At 40.4% G+C, this 18,002-nt stretch overlaps 1 protein-coding gene across 8 annotated transcripts in view; it reads right to left on the bottom strand.

Moving 5' to 3' along the window:
* Positions 1 to 4,931: 4,931 nt before the first annotated feature.
* Plekha1 (pleckstrin homology domain containing A1) overlaps positions 4,932 to 18,002 on the bottom strand; it is a 48,690-nt gene continuing 35,619 nt past the window's right edge. For 5 of the 8 annotated variants that reach the window (XM_006976974.4, XM_042284727.2, XM_076553816.1 and 2 more), the window contains 5 exons: positions 15,259 to 15,327; positions 12,160 to 12,224; positions 11,530 to 11,593; positions 8,010 to 8,099; positions 5,122 to 5,584 (listed from right to left, as the gene is read on the bottom strand). In XM_006976974.4, coding sequence (XP_006977036.1) covers positions 5,270 to 5,584; positions 8,010 to 8,099; positions 11,530 to 11,593; positions 12,160 to 12,224; positions 15,259 to 15,327 — 603 coding nt within the window. In that variant the 3' untranslated portion in view covers positions 5,122 to 5,269. Of the gene's footprint in view, positions 5,585 to 6,685; positions 6,834 to 8,009; positions 8,100 to 11,529; positions 11,594 to 12,159; positions 12,225 to 15,258; positions 15,328 to 18,002 lie in introns of all 8 variants that reach the window. The other 3 variants (XM_006976973.4, XM_006976972.4, XM_015995871.3) reach the window with 3 other exon arrangements.

Genomic DNA, 18,002 nt, shown 5'->3' with positions numbered 1-18,002 from the left:
AGATAAAAAGGGCAGTTCTCAAGACTCCTTCCTACACAGGCAGCAATACCAAAGGGACTCAGGGCCAAACTTCAGCCCCTGAAGATTGTTTTAAACCCTAATGTGCCTTTAGGTAACAGAATGAGTTTGTGTCCAAACCGTAAGACAACAGATGGATATGACTCTCCTAGGACAACGAGGGATCCTTGTAGTGATGGGACTGTTCTGTTTCTGAACTATATCATGGTTATAATACTGTACTGTAACTTTATAAGAGATCACTGGGGGGAAACTGAGTAAAGGGCATACAAGGTATTTCTGCAGTCTATCTTTTTATGAGATGGCATCTCACTGTAGACATGTCCAGCTTTTCTATTTTATTTCTTAGATATGTGAAGCTAGAGTTGCCTCCAAAAATGTTTAACTAAAATCATTTGGGAAAGGTGATTTCAGATTTCTATGAATTTCAAAGCTATCCTATGCTGCCACATATCTCCTCTCATTTCCTGTAGAGCGAAATAAAACAGATGTCAGATTACTTTAAGTGTAGCAACCAATACCAGAAGGTGGCACTACTGTCACATGAACATACAATAGTTAAGTCTCTCTTTTTAATGTGAGGACAGTGGACTTCTGAGATTTCATCAATTAGCGCTGTAAACGTTAACCTCTTCAGCAATATTTGCAACACAAGCCATTTAAAAGTTTCTACTTCATTTGGTGTGTGTGTGTGTGTGTGTGTGTGTGTGTGTGTATGAGAGTGTACGTGTACACAATATGTGGGTGTAGGTGCACACACGAGCACTTGTGGAAGCCAGGGGACTTCATGGGTCCTACTCTATAATACTCTGTTGGGTCAGAGTCTCTCCTTGAACCTGAAGACAGCCCGGCAGCCAACAGGCCCCAAAGAACCTCATATACCTGCTCTCCACTAGCACTGGGGTCCTAGGCACGAGATGATGACCACAAATAGCTTTTTATGTGGGTACAACTGGTCTTCGTGTTGTATGGCCAGTGCTTTAATCCACGGAACCATCTCTCCAGCCCCAAAACATATCTTGATGTTTGGGAAAATACATTTTTTAGAATGTATATTTATTTTTTGAAAATTTCATACATATATACAATGAATTTTTATTTTATGAAGAGGTCTGAGGGCTACCTGCCCTGCCTAAAAGCTAAGGGGACCAAGGCATTTTAGAGAAAATACAATCTTTACAAATCATTTGAAAAAGGGAAAATTGAATTTTTGTATCTGTAATGTGAAAACTAGCAACTGAAAAATTAAAAGCCATCTAACTAAGCATGCTTCTAATCATGTCTTGTATGGATTTTCAAACCCTTACCAACACCAAGCTTTTATATGAGATCTGGAATTAAGCTATTAGAACTTTGCTTTTTTTTTTTTTTTTTTTTGAAGAGACAGAGTCTCACTATGTAGCCCCAGCTAGCCTGAAACTCTCTATGTAGACCAGGCTGGCCTCAAACTCAAAGAGATCCATTTGCTTCTGCCTCTCAAGTGCTGGGATTAAAGGTATATACCACCACATTTAGCCCTATATCTTCAAATTTAATTAGGGCCTGCTTATAGTTTCAGAGGGTCAGTCCATTATCATTCTGGGGAATGTGGCAGTATGCAGGCAGGCATGGTGCTGGAGAAGTAGTTGAGAACGTATATCCTGATCCAAAGGCAGCAGGCAGAGATAAGGGGAGACTGAGCATGGTGTGGGCTTTCAAAATCAGTGACAGAACTCCTCCAACAAGGCCATACCTCATCATCTTTTCAAACAGTCCATCAACTCAGGACTAAGCACACAAATATATGAGCCTATGGGAGTCACTCTCATTCAAACCTGAAGAGGAGGTCAGGTTCCCTGGAGCTGGAATTAACAGGTAGTTATGTTGGGAACTGAACTCAGGTCCTTTGCAAGAGCAGTATATTCATTCTCTTTTCTCTTTTTTTTAAATATAATACTTTTTTTAAAGAATTTTTTTCTTTTTAGATTTATTTATTTTTTATTTAAGTATCCAGTGGTCTGTCTGCATGTGTCCTTGCTGGCCAGAAGAGGGCACCAGATCTCATTACAGGTGGTTGTGAGCCACCATATGGTTTCTGGGAATTGAACTCAGGACCTCTGGAAGAGCAGTCAGTGCTCTTAACCACTAAGCCATCTCTCCAGCCCCTCTTTTTTCTTTTTCTTTATGAGACAGGATTTCTCTGTGTTCATATGCTCTGTAGATAATTTTCACATTTAATTTTGCTTTTGAGAACATGCTTTTTTTAACACACAGACATTTTCTTCCTACAATTTCACATGAAACTGTCTTAAGAATTCATGGATTGACAGGCGGTGGTGGTGCATACCTTTAATCTCACCACTCGGGAGGCTGAGTCAGGCAGATCTCTGTGAGTTCAAGGCCAGCCTGGTCTACAGAGCTGAGTTCCAGGACAGGCACCAAAACTACACAGAGAAACCCTGTCTTTAAAAAAAAAAAAAAAAGAACTCCTGGATCTGCTGGGCCTAGTGGTTCGTGCTTTTATAGCCCAGCACTCAGGAGGTAGAGGCAAAAGGATATCTGTTGAGTTCAATGCCAGCTTGGTTTACATAGTGACTTTCCGGCCAGCTAAGACTGTATAGCAAGTCCCTATCTCAAAACAAAACAAAAACCCAACAAAACAAAACAAAACAAAACAAAACAAAACAAAACAAAACAACAAACCCCAAGAATTCAAGAATCTGAAATTTCTTTTTTTTTTCCTTTGGTTTTTCGAGACAGGGTTTCTCTGTTGTAGCCCTGACTGTCCGGGAACTTGTTCTGTAGACCAGGCTGGCCTCAAACTCAGGGATCTGCCTGCCTCTGCCTTCCAAGTGCTGGGATTAAAGGCAATGTGCCACCACCACCTGATGTGAAATTTCTTATTTGTCAAAAGTAAGCAAATGAACTAACCAAAAATGTTTCTTACCAGTTCTACTGACTTGTTCACATGAGAACTGAACCAAACAAAATTGGAATTAAGTGAAAATGAATTCTGAGCAGTTTATTCTCAAGTCATTACAGTGTTCAACCAATTGGACATACAAAGATAGCAGGTGTAACAGTAAACATCAGGAGGTCATTCCTGTTCTGAAAAGAGATACATTATACACACGGAAAAAAATGCAGCAAATATTACCGTATTCAAAGTAAATGTTGACACTTCAGATGTGACATATTTACAGGAAAGTATGTTTTAAAATAATTAAATAATTTCTGTAAGCTTATAAAAGAATTGAGATAAATATTAGGAGACCCTGACAATCACAAGAACATATTCCTACACTTTTGAATAAGGGTAATTCTATAAAAAGTCCCAAAATAGAGCTAATATTTTGCTACCATGAAATATATCAAATTACCAATACCAAAATATGCTAAAATGAACGTGCACTGGGGAGGCTGTACCAAAGGAAACAGCGCCAGGCTCATCAGTACTGCCAAGTATCTGTACACGGGTTCCTAGGTATGTTCATGAAAAAGGAACTTCCAAAAGAGCCTGGGTAGTGAACAGGGCAGCAGAAGGGTGCTAACTGCTTAAAAACCTTGTTGTCCTATGGTTTTCCAATGCAGCTACAAAAGAGAAAACGACATAGAACTCTAACATATTAGCTTATGAATACAAAAGGTGAGTGGTGTGTTCTTGTGCTGGGCAACTTAATAACACATCTTAACCCCTAGGCCCCACGTGGTAGCAATTTTCTCATCCTCCAACAAGTAGTCTTAGAACATAAAAAGGCAAAACACCAACACCCATGACTCCAAAACAGAAGTGTGTGGGACTGGAAATACCATGGAGCAGCAGCCTGGGAAAAGCAAACACTTAAAACTTTGCCACAAAACAGTACTTGCTCAAACCAGTCTATCACTCAACATCAGAAACTGTGGGTGTCTTAGAGAGGTACTTCTAATTTAGGATATCCCCACAATTAAATGCATACTCAAATTTGTTTTTCAAGACATAAATATTGCACAGGTAGTAGAACACCAACATTCTGGTGTCTCTGACATAAAATGGTATCTTATTTAACATATCAAACTATACTACTGAATTAATTTATTCAAACATTTAAAGCCAATCATGTAGGACTTTGGAGCACAATCCTAAATGAGATGAGAAGACACAGGCACTTGAATATAGGCTATTAATGATGAAAAGGTAGAGGCTACAACAATTTCACAACTAAGGGCAGTTATGACTTCACATATGAACTGTGGTCTTCCACCAATCCAAATTCAGAAATAAGATCTAGTTACAAAAAAAAAAAAAAAAAAAAAAAAAAAAAAAAAAAAAAAGCTGGATGTGGGTGGTGCACGCCTTTAATCCTGGCACTTAGGAGGCAGAGGCAGGTGGATCTCTGTGAATTTTTGGCCAGCCTGGTCTACAGAGTGAGATCCAGAACAGCAAGGGCAACACAGAAAAACTGTCTTGGGAAAAAAAAAATCAGATCTTCCCAAAATTTATGATCAAATAATTTTTACTGAAATAAAATACTGATAGGTGTAAGTCTTAAGCTTTTTCAAATAAGTGTCTCAGGCTGTGAGACACAAGCCTATAATTTGGGAGGCAGGAGAGGCAGAAAGATCACAAGTTCCAGGACAGCCATGGCTACACAAAGAAACCCTGTCTCAAAAAGAAAAACATCTAAGCTAGAGCTGAGCTCTAATCCTCCACCTTTGCCGCCCCCCCATTTCAACCCCTACCTGCACCATCAGTCGAATGGAATCTTCTATGCAAAATTTACCACTCACCTGATATCAAAAATGGCTAGAATTTCTAAATAGTCCACATCACAATATAAATTTTGCAGCACCACAGACATCATGAGTTTAAGAATTTTTGTCTGGCGATGTCCCATTTGATAATGTTAACTGATATGAATGTGTCAATATTAAATATTTCATAGGGAGTCATATTAGCATTTTTAAATGATCAAAATAATAAGAAATTTTAATGTTTTAAGTTATTTAAAATTTCAAAGTCACTAGAAAAAAAAAATCACACACATTTTTACCACCCAAACATATAAAGCTTCGGACAGTCAGTATGGGCACATCTTTTTTCCTTCCTTTCTTAAAGAAATTACGTTGACTTGGCCACTCTCTAGATTCTTGGTTTGCCAGTTTACAAAGTACACCCAAGAAACAATATAATATATGCACTGAAACCATCCATCCTCTATCATCTTTGGCTAGAAGCCTCATGAAAGGACACTGAGGGATGAGAGGGGCAGGCAGCCCATGTGCTCCCACCTTACACATCACTGACTGGCAGGCTGGCATCATCTAAGTCCACTGGCTCACCATCTTTTCCCTGAGGGCCATTTTTACTTTGAGGTCTAAGCAGAGCTTGTTCAGTCACTTTGGAAGCTGGTTCTCTTGGAGAGACAGTCTGGACCTTGAAGTTCCCTGGCTTGACCTTGGCAAGAGATTCGTAAAATCCTCGCTTCTCCATGGTATAGCTTGAGACCAGAGAGTGGCTGCGAGAGGCTGCGGAATGTGAGGTGGCTGCTGCTGCCCCGGCAGGACGGACAGTGTATTTGGATTCTGAAGGACAGCCGGAATGCTCCTGGAAAGAGGAGTGGTGGTCAGACACAGCTAATCGCTGACAACAAAGTTAGTCACTCAATGTGAGACTTGATTCTCTGAAAAACAAACAACACACACACATACACACACACACACACACACAAAGCAGAAGCATGAGCCATGCAGCATAAATGTGCAAGTTCCTTCCCAAAGCAATGCATTTTAGGGGTGAGTTCAAAGCAATTATAGCCAACAACCAATTCCACTAAGAAACTGATTCTGTCACCAAAAATGAATTTGTCAGCTTATGGCACTTTGAAGGCCTATCTAGCCTAAAATGAAATACGGTGTTCCAACTGCAACTGAATTGTGTTGAAAAAAGAGTCTACCATCATTTAAGAGTAATGGGGATTATCCCAAGTATTTAAAAAAATAAAAAAGACAAAATCTAAAAATGAAAGGCTATAGGTTAATCAACAAGAATCAAGACTTTTCAGACATGATTTTATCTAGTAGTCTGACAACTTGTTTTTTGCCTCTCTTAATTTCAATGCGACTAATTGCAGCCGATTTAACTGTTTATTTTGGGTAAGTACACATTCACATGGTTTAAGATTTTAAAAGTAAGAAAGGGTACAACTGAATCACTTTTAAAACTCTGATGAAATAAGATCAGTTGGGAATGCTGATTTTATTGTACTTCTAGTAACAGATCTGAAGACACTGGGGGTGCCGTGCAGCTCCGGAGTGTGCTCATTTACAAACACTAGCTGCTTTGAAAACAGCACCACAATCAGGAAACACTACAGGCTCCCGTTACATGGTAAACTTCACCAGAGTTATAAAATGCCATGCAATTCTGGTGACATAGTTTATCCAACGTGGGTGCGTGCAGAAATTTGCCTGGATCAGAACAAAGGCACATTTTAAGTGTTGTATATATATAAAAAAAACTCAAAATGCATAAAATGTGGAAATCAATACTCTTGCAGCAATTCAGTCAGTTAGTTTCTGAAGCTCCGGAAGCTTCCATTAGCATGGTTGCTTTTGTCTTTTCTTACTATCCGTATTCAGTCTAATGACTACAGTAAAGAGTTTGCGTTAGTGATGACAACTGCAAAAGGCAGTCAGTTCACTCAACCTTCTGGGATCAGTTGTAAGTAGGAGCGAGTCCAGGCCCTCTACTAAGAAGGCACATTTGCATGAGAGCCCACATACGTGCTGCATTCACCAGCTCTTGATGTATACCTCTGTATACAAGGGTTCGACAGCCTTCTGGCCTGCCGCATCTGGAACACAGTGCAAAGCTAAGATTAGAGTTAACCTATATTGGGAGAGGGAGGAAAAGAGAGAATTCTGCTGATAGTCACAGCTGGACAGTCCGATTTGCCCCCACCACAAAGCACAGAACACAAACACCCTTCTCCAACTTTCCCTCTTCCCAACAGACATTGTTTTTGCAGAGAATCTCATACTTGACTGTTGAAAGTCACATAAAATGCAGGCAGTTACAAAACTTAACACCCATGAAAGAGATTTCTTCAATATTCCTAAAGGAATACCTGTACAATGATAAATGATTAAAGAATGGGAAAAGTGGGTTACTATCTACTGATCTGTTATTATCAGCACCAGGAGACTACTAAAAGACAGTGTTACTACCAGGAAAAATACCGACAGTACAGGATGTCTAGGCAGATACAGAATACATCATAAAGGCTAGGGATGGCACACCAGGACAGATGGCAGCAGTGTTACTTTTAAGATGTAATTTCTCAACAGGGTTTGCATTTTCAGAATGGAGATGAATGGCCAAAGTAAACAAACAAAACTGCTCCTTAGGATTCACTTGAACCAGATGAACAAGTGTTTCTCTTGCTGTGTCTGAGCAGATCATTTATTTAGTTGTTCCAATGTTACTATCAAACCACAGCAAAGATAACAAGCTTCTCTATCAACCTGATAAAAAATTTAAATAACAATATGAAATAGGAAAAAAATTAATGGAAACACAAAACTGTACTTAAGGCTCTAGTTTGGTCAGTGGTATCCCAACACCATTAAGGAAAAAAAAATCTTAACTGAAAGTTGGCAAGTCAAGGGGAAACCAAGACTGTGTTTTGCTAGACCCAAAAGTGCCTTGAATGGTCAGGCCAACGCCACATCGAGAGTGCCAAACTGTCACACTCAGACCTACTAACAAGAACCTAAGTGCAAGAACAAAGGAAGAAAGGCTCTACTCTTTAGCTGCCCAGCTTGTGCATTAACACAATGTGCACAGAAAGTTATGTACATGTGACACTACAAGGAAGCTCTGAATTAGGGTGAATTATTTTTGCAAGTCCAATTGGTATGAAAGTCAACATGCAAATAATCTCAACAAAGCAAGAAACTGAAGGATTAGGGAGGAGGAAGAAAACAACTCCAAAGGATGCAGAGTCTCCCCAAGGAGGAGAAAAACCTACAGAAGATGCTGATCTGCCAGGTCCCCGCTGTGCTACAATGGCGCCAGAGACTGCTTTAATCCAACTGTGCATCTCTTCCGGGCTATCAGCCTAAAGGAAATAAAAGGGATATCTCAGTCAAATTTCTCTCAAAAATCACCTTCTATTTCCACATATTCCGTACCTTAGTAACTGCAAACACAATCAAAGACAGTGATTTCTAAAAAATAGTTTTCAAAGCATTTTGATTTCTATTATTTATTTTTGTTTGTTTTCTTTTTTTTTTTTTTTTTTTTTTTTTGGTTTTTCGAGACAGGGTTTCTCTGTGTAGCTTTGCGCCTTTACCTGGAACTCACTTGGTAGCCCAGGCTGGCCTTGAACTCACAGAGATCCGCCTGGCTCTGCCTCCCAAGTGCTGGGATTAAAGGCGTGCGCCACCACCGCCCGGCCTGTTTGTTTTCTTTTTCAACACAAGATTTCTCTCTGTAACCCTGGCTGTCCTGAACTCTCACTGTAGACCAGGCTGGCCTTGAACTCAAGAGATCTGCTTGTCGTCCACCTGTTTCTGCCTCCCAAGTGCTGGGACTAAAGGTGTGAGCCACCATGCCTGGCTTCAAAACACTCTAAAAGATTTATTATTTGTGTGTGTGTGTGCAGAGTGGAGTTCAGTAAACTCATGAATCACTGGTCCAGCTGTCCCCAGCTACAGAGGTCAAAAGAGGAATCTATCAAATGCCAGTAACTTCAAGGAGCATTTTTCAGAAGGCAGAACCTGGAGCAGGCACAGGGCAGAGCAGGACTCCAATGGAGCTGTAGTTACAGGCAGTTGTGAGCCACCCAATGTAGATTCTGGGAATAAAACTTGGGTCCTCTGCATGAGCATCCAGTGCTCTTAATCTCTGAGCCATCTTTCCAAGCCCTGAAGGCATTTTTTGTATGAGTATGTGTTATTGGGAAGTTAACCGAGGCACTTACATGTTCAAGGAAAACACTCGGCCACTGAGCCTTTGTTTTAAAATGTGTGTTTTAGTTTTAACACAGTCACACTAAATTGCTCAGGCTGGCCTTCACTTCACACTTTATCGAGGTTTCTCTTGAAATTCCTGCTTCAGCCTTTTGAGCAGTTGTGGTTACAAGCATATGCCACTAAGCCTGGCTCAAAAACACTATTTTCAACCCTGTTTTTTTTCTGAGCAAGTTACTATATGGAGACATATGATAGCCACTGCATGCTTTAAAACCAGGCACATAAAACTGTCAATGATGAACATTTTTTAAAAGGAAATAAGAGGAAGAAACCAAAGAAAGTTCTTATTTTGCTGTCAAATGCTATAGTCTGAACCTGCTACATGTATAACAAACTTTAAAAACCATTCTGGCACCATTTTATGTATTAATTTTAGAAATAATTTCTTGGGCTGGAGAGATGGCTTAGAGGTTAAGAGTACTGGTTGCTCTTCCTAGAGGTCCTGAGTTCAATTCCCAGCATCCACATGGTGGCTCACAACCATCTGTAATGATATCTGGTGCTCTCTCCTGGCATCCAAGCATACATGCAGGCAAAAGACTATACATAATATTTAAAGACAAAGAAACAGGGTTTGTCTGTGTAACAGCCTTAGCTGTCCTGGAACTCGCTCTGTAGATCAGGCTGGCTTCGAACTCAGAGATCTGTCTGCCTCTGCCTCTTGAGTGCTGAGATTAAAGGTGTACACCATCACCACCTGGCTAGAAATAATTTCTAATAGGACATAGAATTAAAGATGCACTAGTAGTCAAATTCAGAGGTAGTCTCTTTCCGTTTTGTTTTGTTTTGTTTTGTTTTGTTTTGTTTGTTTTTTCAAGACAGGTTTTTTCTATGTTAACAGCTCTGGTTGTACTGGAATTTGCTCTGTAGACCAGGCTGGTCTTGAACTCACAGAAATCCACCTGTCTCTGCCTCTCAAGTGCCGGAAATAAAGGCATGCACCACCAATGCCTGGCTATAGTTCTCTTTCTTGATAAAGACTGCCAGTGTGAATTTAAATATTAGACCAGAATGTTCAAGGTGGTATAGCCACAGCACAAGCCTAAGAAGGTACCAACAGATACCTTTTGCTATTTTAGAACCTCTCAGTCCCTGAGAAGTGATCTAAATTAGAATCTAGAATCTAAAATTTCCAAAAAGGTAAAATATAGAATGTTTCTGAGCTAATAATGTCTCCCCCCCCCCCTTAAATGATGATTCTTTGCTTTACTGTGGCAAAACAATTTTCCCTATTTGTTTCAATTTTTAGGCCATGTTTTTTTCTATGCACTTTGTAAACTGCACATTGAATTTTGTTTTTTACCAATTCTTTGTGAATTTCATACAATGTATTTTGAACATATCCACCCCCCTCTCCTAACTCCTTCCTCTCTACTCTCCCATCCGGCCCACTCAACTTCGAGATCTACACCCCCTTCGCCATCAAGTCCAGTTTGTGGTGTGTTGCTAATATTGGAAGTGGGGCCTGCTCTGGTATGTGGTCAGCCTACCGAGGGTCACACAGTAAAGAAAACTAACTCCCCCTCTCCCAGAATCTATCAAATGCCAGTAACTTCAAGGAGCATTTTTCAGAAGGCAGAACCTGGAGCAGGCACAGGGCAGAGCAGGAGCACAGTGGTCAAAGCCAGTGTGACAAAACAGAAGAACTGCTGATGGCTAACCTGACCTGGAAACATCCTAACGAAATCAGTCAGGCCAAATTTTAAACACAGATGCTCCCGTCATCACACCTTCACAGTAAACTATGAAAACTATGCAAATGAATGTTTAGTCACAAAAGAACAGAACTTGTGGAGTAGCCATACATGGAGTGAGTGTGGTGCAATTCTAAAATGTTTACAGAGGTAGCTTTTTTTTTTTTAGTTTTTGGAGACAAGATCTCATTACATAGCCCTGGCTGGCCACGGATTCACTAGGATCCACCTGCATCTGTCTTCTGAATGCCTTTAAACCCAATTAAAGACATGAGCCACCAGACCCAGCTATTTCCAAAGAACTTTTAATGGAAAAATGACAATATATGAAAACAAACAAGATGTTACACATTTAGTATGACCTTGCTTGCTGTAAGATCAATGCTTGGATGTGAGAGTATGTATATCTTATAAACTATCATTTTAACTTTTCTACAATAAGCAAATCTGCTAACTCTCATTAACAAAACAAATGTTCTTTCCAATAATTTCATTTATATACCTGAGGCTTTCCTTTTTATAAAGTTAACAAACATATTAAAGAAAAAAAAAAAGTTAATACATTTGAAGGCACTGATAAAATGTAAGTAAAACAGCACTCCCTTTCTTCTAAATGTGACTCTGATCCATCTCACTAATTCATAACAGAACACTCCCATTTCTGAGCATGCACCCCACCACCAACCTACTACCTGACATCTTTCAATAAGCTGGTAAATTATACTTGTCAAAACCGACAAGCTTTGTTTATATTTATTTTACCCCTAAATGTTATTAATTTCTTGTAAGAGAATCTATAATCTCCAAGTAACTGTCTTACCTGCACATAAAAAGTTCGAGACGTCGTTACAATTTCAAACAGGTTGTCCCTCATCATTATGTCACTGTTAGGAAAAACAATCATCCAGTTGTATGTTAATCACAGTTTGATAGTTTCTCTTTTGGCTGGTTACTCGAGTAGTGCCAAATATGTGTCAATAAATCAGTGTTAGAGAAAAACACCAACAAAACCACATTATCTTTTCCCAGTTTTGCATCACAATTCACATGCTTTGCACAGCTCATTTAGAAAAGATACATAAAGCAACTTTAGAGTCCAAGTGTTTACAGTTCATTCAATTCAGCACCGCACAGCTGGTGCAGCTCCTTTTGACAACCTGTTCTGCAGCACTTTGAAATACGAAAAATACCTCAAATTGTTAAATCTCAGAAGTTTCTCGTAATAATTTTTCCTTTACATTAAGGAGCTACTTCTGAAAAGTCATTTACAAATGAGTCATTTCCTAATTTTTAGTTTTCAAATAAAATAAGATTAAAAAACAAAAGTGCAGCATATCTTAACCACAGTTAAAAATCCACACAAGAACGGAGAAGCACATGCTGTAAGCTCATGAACCACGGGAGGCACTGTTCTTCAAACTGTGCATGCCAGCATCAGGCAGTCCCTTACCTCTGCTTACACTCTTGGACTTTATGAACTTCTTTAAGTGGTATTACCCGCAGAGGTTCCTTTTCCTGGCAAAAGAGCAAACAGACACAGGACATTTCATCTCAAGGGCTAGCTATCTTACTTGGAGCTCAAGTCAATCTCGGACACAATACCTTCTAAAACCTGCAGCAGCAGGACAGCTTGTTTTATGCCCTTATACACACTGCTGTTTCAGTTTCTGGTCTCAATCGCTAAGCAGCAGACGTGGTCATGGTGGACCAGTAAGTGCTCTACTCCCTCTTTTGGAATGTTACCTTGGCACAGACGGCACCGTGTAACAGGCCCAGCTTTTATAAGCCTGTGCACATGTGTCTAAATACACACTTCGGGAACGTCCGCAGGCAAGTTAAAGACATGATGTATTTACACTACTAGGTATTGAGTTTAACTTCTAAAATGGATTTTCCATAATTATGGCACAGTTATGAAGCCCGAACCCCGACATCCTTGCAGTATGACCACAATCCACGGGTTCTGATCTTAAGTTACCGCATGGTATCCTTCAGGGCAGACTTGCTTTACTGTCCTTTCTCTCTGTCTCCTTCACTTCAGAGCAGTTACTTCTTTGGTCTTCTGTAATCTTGCAGAGCTGTAAAACGTCACCTTATTTCACAGACTGTGTCTCAGTCTGGACTTTCTGATGTTTATTCATCCTGATGTGAAGGCCACATGCTTCTAGAAGGAAACCACAGCAGCTGACTACTTCTCGGCCATTCCTTCCAGGAGGTGCGCAGTATGGACTTGACCAACTGCTGGTCTATGACTCATATTGGTCACCACTGAGACATTTGGAGCTCCATTTTCCAATATGATCTTCCCACCAGTTTCACCAAATATTGAGGATTCTTACCTAAAATCATTATTGGCATAGTTGCCTGCCAAATGGTGATTTTTCTAACATCATTCACATACATATCAACCTGGAATTTGAAGAAACACTATTTCTTCTCCACGTATTTTCTCTGGGAACAGCGGATCTGTGATCTTGTCACTCAGCCAGAGCCTCATGATTGATGAGTACCATCTGTGCAGTGCACATCTGTATTTCCCTAATCCTGAGTGACACTGAGAATTGTTACATACTTCTGAAAACTACTTTATTTTTATTGCTCAGAAGTGCTGAGGCCCCAAGGCCTCAGATACACTGGGTATGCATGCTACCACTTAGCTCCACACTCAGCCCAGTTTCTTTCTAAATGACTTGTTTAGATTTTCTGTTTATTTTCCTACCAGGTATTCCCCTCAATTTTCTGTCTCTCTTTGAACCTTGAGATAATCACAAATTTACAAAAAGACTTAAGAACACAGTCACTTCAAGCTCAGCTGCTGCTCTAGTCTGCTACCCGAAAGTCTTCATGTTGTGGCCATCAAAGCCAGCAAGTGGCCGCCACACAATCTTACAAGAGAGAGTGCTTGCTTGCTATCTCTCTTTTCCTTCAGTATGAAGAGTTCTCACTCCTCCAGAATGAGGAACGTAGAATCCTGCAGGTCACAACAGTTACTTTATTTTGTAGATTGTCCCTTCCCTTGGATGTGGCTACTACTGTCACCCGGTGACTAAATACCTGTAACAGGAGCAGCACAGAACTGATGCTGTGTTCTTTCATGATATCCTGTCAGATGGTAAGTGGTTTCAACATCCTCATCACCAACGGAGTTCACTCAACCTGCCTGCCTGATGGAAGTGGTACCTGCCAGGCTTCTTCACTGTCCAGCCGCTCTCTTCCCTCTGTGCTCAGTGTCTGTTTCACAGCGTGGTCTCTCATTCCTACTTAGGCATCTTTTCCCTCACTGTAGTTACATGAACTGGTCACCCCTCAATCACTGAGTCCTATCTATATGAGCACATGGATATGTGGAGTCCAGGTTTCTTTCAGGCGAGGAAATGATCATTCTCCCAAGACACAGTATATTTTACACTCACATGAACTCACATGAGGACACAATATTGATGTCTGGTTCCATATTTGTTGAGTTATATCAAGAACTCCTGCTTTTATTCCAGGAACTTTGGCTTCTATTATCTTGGTGTATGTCCTCATTTTATCAACAGCTCTGTGTGACCATTCCCATCTCTGTCACTATCCACTCTCTGTGCTGTCCTTCCTCTCTGTTCTTCAGGCTGGGAAGGACAGCCTCTTCATCACATGTGGGCTCTGAATGTCTACACCAAGTACAGGTTGCTTCTGCCATTTTACGCCGTAACAGCTTCCTAAAAGAACTGACACCTAAGACGAATCTGAAAATATTCCTAATACAGCAGCCATTGCCCATGAGTAACTATAAATTTAAACTACTAAAATGATAAAATTGGTTTTAATTTTAAAATGAATGAACTCACCTCCTTACCACACTGGTTACATTACCAGCACTCAAAGGCCACATGTAGCCTGCACAGAACAATACAGGTGTGGAACATATCTAGCAGGGCAGAGAGTTCGACTGGACAGTGCTGTTCTGATGCCTTCACTCAAATACAGCATGGAGTATACAAAAGTCCACATTTTTGTAGAAGAGGCATAGAATTTCATTAATTTATGTAGTATCTACTGTAAGATTCAGACTACCTGACATCTTAAACAGAGCCATTACTCAAACAGGGTGGGTGGTGGGGACAACACTCGATCTTTGATTCTGCCCTCAGAACACGACAAAGGTATCTCAAATGAAACAACTTAGAGTTGATCTGAAACAGGAAAAGAAAGGGCTATGAAAAAGCAGGGCCGAGAAGGCAGACATGCAGAGGGCTGGATGCTGTTACGGGATCCCTTTAACCACCTCTTCCAATGCCCCTCTGACAGAGGTGCACATATGGGGGCTGGCGGTAATTTCAGATCCACTGAAATGGAATGCTTCCTTGAAGATATGGTTGTTTTATTTAAAACACATTTTTAAAAAAAATGTTACTAACTAAATGCATTACAACCAAGTAGACTGAAATACAGATGCCTTCAAAACCAGAACCGGAGTATTTGAAAAACAAAACAGCATACAAGCATACAATCACTACAGTGTAACTTGGTAAGCATTTGAAAGTATTTTTACGAAGTAACTGCATACCAGTTCAGATTTGAAGTAGCCTATTGTGTTTTCATCCAATTGAAAATATCTTCTCTTCCAGTTTTTCATCTACCAGAGAAGACACAGACATAGGCTTCAGAGAATGTCCAATGTTAATCACCCTTTAGTTGTTACAATAAAAACCCACAATCAAAAATGCCAAGCACGCAGAAACAACACGCTCTTCCCGAGGAAAGTGGTAAATGGCATTTCTCCTTAATAACCAGGCCTTGAATGATGATCTCAGTCTTGGGCAGCTTACTCTCAAGAGTTTATGAATGTCTCTGGTATTTCAGATTTTTCAAAACTTTATTTTGATTTTATGTGCATTGGTGTTCTGCTTCCATGTATATGTGAAGATGCCAGATCCCCTGGAACTGGAGTTCCAGACAGTTGTGAGCACCATGTGGTTGCTGGGAACTGAACTAAGGATCTCTGGAAGAGCAGCCAGTGCTCTTAACCACTGAGCCATATCTCCAGCCTCTCAGATTTTTTTTAAGATTTATTTATTTTACATGTATGAGTGCTCTATCTGCATGTATGACTTTATGCCAAAAGAAGGTATCAGATCCCACTATAGATGGTTGTGAGCACCATGTGGTTGCTGGGAACTGAACTCAGGACGTCTGGAAGAACAGTCAGTGCTCTTAACCGCTAAGCCATCTCTCCAACACAGTATTTCAGATTTTGATCTCTAACAGTGGAAAGGAAAGAAAAGGTATTCCCTTCCTTTATTGCCAGCCCAGCCCACAAGGTAAAGATCAGCACAGGAAATGTCATTAACCTATCAGGTTTATCTATCTACAATATGCATTTTAAGTATTTCATATATAATAGGTCAGCAATAACTATAAGATAGAACAAACCCATACAGAAAATATTTAATACACTTTCATAGGAATATTTCTGTCAATTTTTTAAGCACCTGAAAGTATCTATAAATAGTGTTGGAGAGATGGCTCAGTGGTTAACAATGCTTTTCCAAAAGACCCAGGTTCGATTCTTAGCACACACACAGGAGCTCATAACTGTCTCTAAGTCCAGTTCCAGGGGGATCCTACGCTACCTTGCTGGTCTCCACTAGCAGTCCACACACATGGTACACAGATGTACATTCAAATAAACACTCATATACATAAAATAAAAATAGATAAAATCTCAAAAAAAATTAATGAAAAAATCTGTAAATGATTTTTTTTAAAAAAAGATTTAGGAATAAGGGTTACCTCCTTAAAAGCCTAATTAGCCTACAACTAAGCCTCACAGCCTGGGGGAATTCTGCCTCCACCTATACAGAGAGCCTATCTTGAGAAACCTTTGGCCCCATCTTCCTTTCCCTGGAACCAATGATCCAACAGGCAGGAAGAATTTTCCCATGCTAACCTATCAGAAATTGGAGCACAATCAAACATATTACCAGGAGAGTTTGAAGTATTTCTTTATTTACATTTTTTTCCTTTTGTTTTCAAATGTTAAACTTTATCTTCTCTTGAGATTCTCAAGATTTATTTCATACAGAATAAACTTTATAAAAGCTGATAAAAGCCGGGCGTTGGTGGCGCACGCCTTTAATCCCAGCACTCGGGAGGCAGAGCCAGGCGGATCTCTGTGAGTTCGAGGCCAGCCTGGGCTACCAAGTGAGCTCCAGGAAAGGCGCAAAGCTACACAGAGAAACCCTGTCTCGAAAAACAAAAACAAAAACAAAATAAAAGCTGATAAAAAAAAAACAAACAAATGAAAAACAACATCAGCTGGGTGGTGGTGGCATAGCACACCTTTAATCCCAGCACTCTGAAGGTGGATCTCTGAGTTCAGAGCCAGCAGTCTGGTCTACGGAGTTCCAGGACAGCCAGGGCTACAAAGAGAAACCCTGTCTCCAAAAAACAAAACAAAACAAAAACAAGTCAAAGAAAACAAAAAACCCAAGACTTTGCTATATAGCTCAGGTTAACCTAAACTTTCTTTCCTTTCCTCCTCAGTCTTCCAAACACTAGATTATAGGTGTGAACCACAGCACCTGGCAGAAAAATATCTGGAGTCTTAGAAACTGTATCTGTCTTGCAGAAATCTCCTACCATGACGCTAATAATGGGGACAACCTGGACTCACCTGTGGTGCTTACTGAAGCACCTGGAGCTGTGTCAAAAACTATACCTCTCATTTACCTATTTCAAACCCCACAGACCACAGGTTCATAAAATCAAACTGGAAGCCTGGGAGATTAGGTGGCCCAGCCTCAGAGCTGTCCTCTCGCAGCCACTGCTCCTGGTCCTGCCACTTCTCCTGTGGCTCTACCCTGAACCTGTCTGAGGGTGTGGGAATCAACAGGTCCTCCTGGGTTAGGATGGCTCAGCAGAGAAAGGCACTTGCCTACATTGGAGCCTTGGAATCCAAGTGAAGGCGGAAGGAGAGGACTGACGAGGTTGTTTTCTGATCTCACAGCATCATGCACTACACTCATGCTCCCTTCCCTCACCCAGACATGCACATGCATACACAAACTAAAGTTTTTAATTAAAAAACAAACAAAAATCCCTTTCTGTCATAAACCTAGACTTAGGAAAGTTCATTTCAACTCAATGTTGGTGGAAATATACATTAACTTACCCAGCTGCCCAAAGACCAAGGAAACAACTGTGCTGTGTGATAAACATGGAGCAACCAACCCTTCTCTACCCTTCCCAGCAACAGACTGCTCTCCACTCGGGCTTTTCAAAAACAAAGCAGCACACAACTTGAATTCT

Source organism: Peromyscus maniculatus, chromosome 1, assembly GCF_049852395.1.
Source record: "Peromyscus maniculatus bairdii isolate BWxNUB_F1_BW_parent chromosome 1, HU_Pman_BW_mat_3.1, whole genome shotgun sequence".
Classification (NCBI taxonomy): Eukaryota; Metazoa; Chordata; class Mammalia; order Rodentia; family Cricetidae; genus Peromyscus; species Peromyscus maniculatus.
This window is presented reverse-complemented; position numbering and strand designations above follow the sequence as displayed.